The 8,407-nt window shown below is 33.0% G+C and overlaps 1 protein-coding gene across 1 annotated transcript; it reads left to right on the top strand.

The window, feature by feature from the left end:
• The first annotated feature begins 681 nt into the window (after positions 1–681).
• On the top strand, positions 682–3,692 carry LOC131069114 (uncharacterized). Its single transcript, XM_058004428.2, has one exon. The coding sequence runs from the start codon at positions 1,664–1,666 to the stop codon at positions 3,218–3,220; it is 1,557 nt and encodes a 518-aa protein (XP_057860411.2). The 5' UTR covers positions 682–1,663; the 3' UTR covers positions 3,221–3,692.
• Positions 3,693–8,407: the final 4,715 nt, after the last annotated feature.

The raw sequence follows: 8,407 nt of genomic DNA, 5'->3' as shown, positions 1-8,407 counted from the left end.
CAAGTTAGTAACTTGTTCCCCACCAGGGAAAAACCTCTTGAAACTTGAAGGGAAAATAGTATTTGTTTTGGTTCAGTTTTGAAATTTTAACTATCAAAGGTCCATAAATAACCATACAAATCGATCTGGACACTTCAGCGACACGAAATCGATTTGGATCAAATTTGTGAGATAAAATCAACCTAAAAAGCAAACAAAACGTACCTTATCCTTTCAATAATTCCAATTTTTGTGTGTCCCTATCTTCCCATTCAGATTTCATTATGTAATCCTTGCAAACATTTCATATTTCTCGCAGGAGGGAGGGAAGATTTTGCCTTCTGGAAATCTTACCCAAAATGGAAGAGTCGTAAGCTTTATCTCATTGTCCTCAACTCACAGAAAAATGAATAAAAAAACAGTGGTAGTTCATGAACGTTGTGTGTTAAGCAAAAGTGAGGCGGGCTAATTTGCGTGCTTCCCAAGCCTAGGAGGGTTGCGGTCCACCCATTTGACATGAAGGCGATAAAGTGGATGCCCACATGGACATGCTTTCAGCTCCGTGTTCGCCACGCTGCTTCCATTGACGGTTTCCCATTGTTTGAAAACCAGCGGCCAGAGACCCGGCAGCATAACCTAGGGGCCCATTTTACTCAAGCTGTAATGCTAATCCGGAGGCTAATGGACGGCCCGCGAATTATGCCCTAAGTAAGTAATCGTCATTTTCATGTCGTGGTTAGATAAAGAGCAAGCACTAAACAAACAATTGCTATTATTATTTTCATGGTGGTATTGGTTTTTGGGTTCGCTGCGGTTTGATGGCCTCATTTGGTGCTACCATTAAATGTTATCTCTTTCTTTAAGTGGCGGTGTAGGCAGCGGTAACTACTGTAGAGCCCACATGACTGGGCCAGGGTTTATTGGTAACATCTATGAATATCTTATTAGAATTGAGATTTACATTCTTGGATGCATGTACATGCACATTGTGTATATAGAAGGTATGCAGAGAGTATTCGAGAAAAAGCAGGAGAAAAATAGATAATTCCCAATGCAATGGATAAACTTGGAGAGAATGTGCGTTTTCATTCTATTTTGGAATGTGGGTGTTCATGCTATTTGGGATGGATTGTGTGATTAAATTGGAATAATTGGGTTGGTTTACTAGATGTATGAAAAGAAGCCCGTTTTCATAGTTTCAAAGATATAGGAATTGTTTACTGTGCACTCTTGGATTTCTTCGTGCTCCCTGATCACTTGTGTGGTGGTTCCTGCATTGAATTTTGTTTCGGGCCTGTACTTGTGCCTAGATTTGTGCAAAAACATAGGTGGGTTCAATTATTTCTGTTTGGGAGAAGGTCTGTTAGATCGGGGCTAGAATTTTTGTGGGGGATAATTTCCAAGCATAGCTATTTGGAGCAAAAGTCCAGTATAATTTCTTTCAGAAAAAGTAATTTGGGTTGTCCAATTCGATTCCCCTGGTTGATTAGGTCCGCCTACAAAGGTGTGCTCTTTGATTAAAGCCAAAGAGAAAAGATAGAAAGCGTTATCTTGTCCCTTATTTGAACTATATTCTCTGTACTGCATGGTAGTGAGCTAAAACTAGTTATTGTGCGAGAAGGTTTAGGTGTATAAAACTAGTGAGGGCTTCACCTGCAACCCCAATCAAATAGTTTGAAATCAAATGATGAAGAGCCGAAGAATACTTGTGGTGAAGGAGTATGCCAGCTTTACTGCCTTGGCTTCCTCTAATACTACAAACTCGAGTGGCAAGGCCTTCTTGTCTGATAAACATAACCAATCTGATTTTGGTTCCTCCTTTCCTCGTTATAGTTTACTGGACAAGAGCAGCAATGACTCTTTAACGCCAGAAAATTCTTATGGCGATCCATATGACTTCAATGCAAATTTCAATTCCTCCATGGCCATTGTCCTTATTGTTCTCTTCGGTGTTTTCTTTTTTATGGGCTTTTTTTCAGTCTATGTTCGTCGTTGTGCCTCAGATGAAGAGGACGCAAGGGGTAATTCTAGGAGGGGAGGTAGCGGGAATGGGTGGAGGAGATCTTCTCAAGGACTTGATAAAAGTATAATTGAGACCTTTCCTGTTTTCAGTTATTCTTTGGTTAAGGGTTTGAAGCAAGGAAAGCAAGCACTGGAGTGTGCAGTTTGTTTGAGTGAATTCGAGGATGATGAGACACTTAGATTGCTGCCAAAATGTAGTCATGCATTTCATCCCGATTGCATCGATATGTGGTTGTTTTCCCATACAACTTGTCCCCTGTGCCGATGCAGTCTTCTTCCCGGACCCAATGGTGTAATACAAGGGCTCAGATTTGATGTGGAAGCTCAACTTCAGCAGCCAAGGGCACCGTTGCTGGAAACTGATCAAGTGGTGGTTGTTATTGGAGCAAGGAATGCAGAGCAAGACAATCAAGGCAGAGTAACAAATGAAATGAATTCATTTGATGCAGGGGTATGTAGAACAAGTCCAGACCAAGCCAGAGTTTACAATGAGCACAGCACATATGCCACTGATTCTCCCATTCTTCGAATAACGAATAGTTTAAGGCCTCTAGAGAAGCGTAGCCAGAATATTAGACGTTCACATTCAACAGGCCATTCGTTGGTTAGCCTTGGAGGAGATCCTGACCGCCCTTCTGAATTCTACATTTCGACTGATGATCGATATGTTGTGGATTTCGCCGAAGAGCTTATTCAATCATCCAAGAATGGTTTGCACAGAAGTTGCAGCTATGCAGCACTTTGTTGTACTGGGTCACCAGGCCTCTCATATTCGCAGGCATCTGTGAATGACAGAGAGAAGCTTTGGACATATCCTTCGTCAGTTGGGGAGGCACGCCCATGTTCCAATCCCCGTGCAAGCAGAGGTGCAGAAGCTGAATCTGGTCAAGAATTTACAAGGCTTTCCCAGACTCATTTCGACCCAAGAATTAGTTCTGACAGATGGAATATTTCTCTCCATTCCCCTATCTTCTTGAGAACCTTTTCAGAGCGCAGAGCACCAGATTTCCAGCAGCGAGAAATAGCTTCCACTTCTTCAACATCTCATGACAGTAATCCACAGGACCTCAAGGCTTTTATGCAGTCTTTCAAAAAGGGTTTCAAGTGGCTGCGAGGAAGAGACAAGAACATGGCTTCATTTAATGGTTCAGAAACTTCCAGGAGATCCTCCAGGAATGCAGAAGGAGGTGGGTTACTTGGATACAGTTTTCTGATGTGAGCTTAAAAACATCATTGGAAGGTCGGAATTGTATGCTTGAGTTTCTAAATTTATCAGAATGAAGAGAAATTTAAATGCTATAGATGACATAGGTGAATTACACAACAAACATGAAAGGATTGATGATAGAAAAGCTTCCTCCGGCCTCGTCGCATATTAAAAATTCATTGAAAAGTATTGACTCTGGAGGCAGACCCCAAGCTAGAAGCTCTGCACCTCTGGAGAAGAAGATGCCATTCATGGATACACATCTGCATGTTCCCATCTGGACTTCGGAGTATGCAACCAGAGTTGAATGATCTTCAGCCTTACATCAAGTAGCTTCAGAATTTTGTATATAGAAACTTCAACTGAATATTAAGTAGCTTCAGAATTCTGTATATAGAAAACTCCAACAGATTTTTAAGTAGCTTTAGAATTCTGTATATAGAAACTTCAATTGAATTTTAAAATTAAGCATTCTTTTTCAGAATTAGAACAAGTTGTGTGAGCAGAAGCAGCAACATGACTGGATTTTCTGTGACCTGCACAGTTTGTACGAATGAAAATTGCCATATACCTATGTAGAATCTAGATCAGGATTTTTTATTTTCTTTTCTGTAAAGCTTTGGCTAAACAAGTTTTTTTTTTGGCATCTTTCTGAACTGTATAGTCAATATACACATTTTTAAGTAGCTATGCCTATTGCAGTGAAATTTGCCTGGCAATACTCCAATTTTTGCGGTGTCCTGAGTCCTCTCATACGTGCAAGGTATAATATGATATGGTTGAAAAGGTGCTCTGGTTGAAATGTGTAAGGGAACACAACTGAGTAGTCGCAACAAAATGTAAACGTATTTGAATTTTGAAACGTAAACAAAGCATCCCATTTGAATTCTTTTCCCACATTTTGAACAATCCGAAGGTCTACACTCAAGGTAAAACGAGTCCTTACATTTCTGTATGCTAGTCAAGCAATTTGAAATTTGAAAATTATATATTATTTTAGCCACCTAATCAAATTAGGTTAATGGAATTGTGAGAAAAATGTATATTATTAAAAGTTTGTAAGGAAAAAATGGATTGGTAAATCATAGTAATAATCTTTTGAATAAAAGTTGGAGAACAAAATTAAAAATGAATATTGAATTTTTTTATGTCGACTCTTAAAAAATAAGACAAAATCTATATTGATTTTACCCCCGAAGTAAATAAATATCTGATCTGTTGTTTCAGGTTTTCACAGATGATAATTATTGGCCCTTAACTAAAGGAGGTGAGTTAGACAGGTTAAGCTTAGGTTAACAGAAAACCAATGTGAACAGACGTTTATTAGTTAGTAGCAGAAGCTGATTTCATAACCAAATTTGATTGAAATTTTTAGGATTTAAAGCTGTTTACTTTGACACTTCTTTTTGGCCATTGCTTGATATCTTTTGGCAATTTTAGCCTGAACTCATAATTTTACACTGTTGAGAGGTGTAATTATAATGTTAATAAAAAGTCAATGGTAATATTTTAAATATGTTTATAAAATAATTTTTGTACATAAATCTGATCATTTACATATTACATTGATTATTAAATTAAATTGATATTATGTAGTTATAATTATATTTAAGATATCCATGTTTTATATCAGTTCAGAACAGATGTCTATGATTTGATTCTTAATCATTGAACATGATAATCAATTACTTTTTTATTAAAAGTAAAGGTGGGTTTTTGAGAAGGTTCAAATCCTTATCTACAAATCAGGAAGAATAAGATAACGAAACCCAACAAATAAGATAATGAAACCCAACAAAACAACAAAGAACAACAATGGCAAGAAAAAAACAGCTCTGAGATTGCATTGCAACAATACACAATCAATAAGAAAGCCAAAAGCAACAATACCAGTTCACAATCCAAAGACCAAAAGGGACCAACCAAATCAAAACGGTTGAAACCAAAATGCATGATGACCCATTATTGGAGAAACAGGTGGGATTAGGCTTTCTTCCACTCTTTTAATTAGCTGACGTTGCTGTAGTTGGTAATCTTACATCTTGCATTTCCGGCATTCTAGGGCTTATGAATGGTCTATCATGTTTTGTGAATAGTTTGCATGTAGAGAACGCAAGCCCTAATTGTTTTTGGATGTTTGTTTAACGTCTTAATAGAGAGAACATGAGAAACGAAGCAAGATTTAGATACAAACAGTGAGATCGAAGCAGGGTATCAAGAGGCAAGACTGCAAACTTTTACAATGGGCAGGGCTAAGGTGATGAATCTTGGGTACAGGTGTAATGTTCGGATGATTTGGAGTTTTTTGGAATTCAGTAATGTTTGTGTACCCTTTGCTGGATAAGTTCTTGGAAAACCTAGTAGGCATGAGTATTCTATTGAGCCTCTTGAACTAAAAGAGAAACTGAAAACGAATTTTAAGAATGATGTACAATGTTGATGTGGTTGATTCTGTTCAAACTACAGCATACTGAACCATGTCAAAACTATATAGACAAGATTGGTTAAATAGTATGTTGGGCATACGTCACTGGTGTAAAGTTGCTTCTTGAATGTTTTTTAAGGTCAAATTTGACGGTTTATAAAGTCAAAATTTTCAAACGATGTTCCTTGATCACAATATGGTACTCTCAATGGAGTCCCTAATATGAGGTATAATGCATGGATTTATTTTTTAGCTTTTCTTTAATCTGTTTTCAAAGTGAGACTCCAACAATCTCAATCTGTGGTTAGGATGTGTTAAGGAGAAATAGTTATCCAGTCTTTAAGATGCATTAATGTATAAATTATGGTGTATGAGGGTCATCAACATGAAATTAAAGAAAATGTACAACTGATGTATTGTGGTCTTATCCTGGAAGATCTGGTTTACAATTAAATATCTCTTTACATGTGTTTTAAACAGTTACATACATATAACATATTTGAAAAATAAAGTAGAGAAATAATTTACCAGCATTCCTTATTGTATCCACTATCTACTTCTAATGGTTTTGTTGCACCACTAGTACACAAATAACTGAAAGCAGAGCTTCTTGCTATTGCAACTATTAACTGAGCCATTAATTATTTTGGCAACTGAAAATCAAAAGTCAATAATCTAATTAGAGAAATGATTTCCTAAGAATTAATAGTTTAGTGAGTTTCAATGAGGGTATTTGTATGATTACGATTGATTAATATAATATATTGTTTCTTATTGTTAAAATATAAAAGTATCAATAATTATAGAATAAAATGCCATTTGTTCTCATGTAATTAGTTGTTTTGGTTCAATTTGACAGGTGTTATTAATATACAACAATACGTACAACCACTCATCATCTTGCATAAAATATACAAGTAATAGTGACCAAATTTTAGCTCTACAAAACATTATTCAATATAATTCATTATACATAAAAATTACATATTAAAATATTATGCTATTAACATAAAATATCACGTCTTTGTCATTTCATTGAATAGTTGAGTTTGTACATTCCATACAAATGTTTTGTCTGAACATAAAAAATATGATTGGTCAACATCATATTACCTTTTTTAAATTAAATCCATACTTGATAAATTAAATAATACATTAATGTACAATTTCTAATCTTAAACCAAATAATTTTTATTTTTTTAATAAATTATATATATTCTCATCTTATCTTTAAAAAATTCAATTTCGAGCAAATGATTCCTTATCATTTATGTTGAATACAATTTATGTCTTTCTTGAAGACCTCAACCACTAGATATTTAATAACTTAAATTACATAGATTTCAGGTTGGAATTTAAATATACCAAAATTTTAAAATGGAATTCATCCCAATCCTCACCAACCCTTCTCATTCATTAAATGTGATAAATATCTTTAGATATTTTTTACCATCAATATTATATTCCATACATTATATATTATTTTACATTCTATCAAATAAGGTTCTTTACATTATATCATATATTTAAATATGGTATTTTTAACTTTCCTGCTTTGTTGATCTTATTATAAAGAAAAATAAATAAATTGATATTTGATGGCAAAAGTAAGAAGAATGATAAGAAAATATTTATTTCCTCTTTCAAGAAGAAAGAATGCCCATTTCTAAGACATGATCTATAAAGCAAGAGGAATGTTAAGGATATATTTATTTCTTTTGAAGATTCCTTTAGATTGTAATTGATTGGATAATCATTGATTTTTTATGTATATTTATGGAATGTTTTTTAATAGGTAATTTTATTAAATTTTAATAAATTATATTAATCTTATTAGTGAAATAACATATCATTATTACGTCGAAGGGCTCTCTAAGATCAACAGTTACAATTGATCTAGGAGTGTATTAGACGATTCAAAATATCATGATCATTCTTTATTTTTAGTATTTTTTTATGTCATCCTTTTTTTTTCATATAAGAGAACCTAGCAAAACTCAAATAAATTAAGATATTATCAAAAATATCTACCATATTCATTAAATTCAATATAGTAACAAAAACATTCTCTTTAAATATCTATTTGATGTCTTTATTTTGAATCCTCAATTCCATGATGTTTCTATAATTTAATTACTTAAAATAAATTAAGATATGTCAATAGTATATTTCTATATTTATAAATAAATATCTATTTGTTGCCTTTATATTTTAATTCACAATTCCATGATGTTTTTATAATTTAATTACTTAAAATAAATTAAGATTATATCAAAAATATCTTTCTATACCTATAAATAGTCAAATGTAATAACAAAATTATTTTTAAAAATTTGGAGAAGATTTTTTTTCTATTATATATAATCTTTTATGAATAAATTAGAGAAGTTATATAAAAATTAATTATTGAGAATCAAGATGTTTTTATATTTTAAATAGATTAAATATATATCTATCCTTTTGTATATATCAAATACAATTTTATATGTAATTTATTATATTATAATATAATAAAATAAAATAATTAAATCTATTAATTTTTTTATAATATTAATGCGATAATAGAATTTAAAAATATAATACTATAATAATAATAAGTTTAAATTATGTTAAAAATATATTTTAATATTTAAATCGATCATAAATAAAATTCAACCTAACCTTAATACTAAACCAAAATAAAACCTGCTTGATTAAATCATATTGAACCCTAAAACAAACATAGTGTTGGCTTTAAACCAAATTGAACCCTAATCCTATAGCAAATTAAACCA

This window comes from Cryptomeria japonica, chromosome 1, assembly GCF_030272615.1.
Source record: "Cryptomeria japonica chromosome 1, Sugi_1.0, whole genome shotgun sequence".
Lineage (NCBI taxonomy): Eukaryota > Viridiplantae > Streptophyta > Pinopsida > Cupressales > Cupressaceae > Cryptomeria > Cryptomeria japonica.
This window is presented reverse-complemented; position numbering and strand designations above follow the sequence as displayed.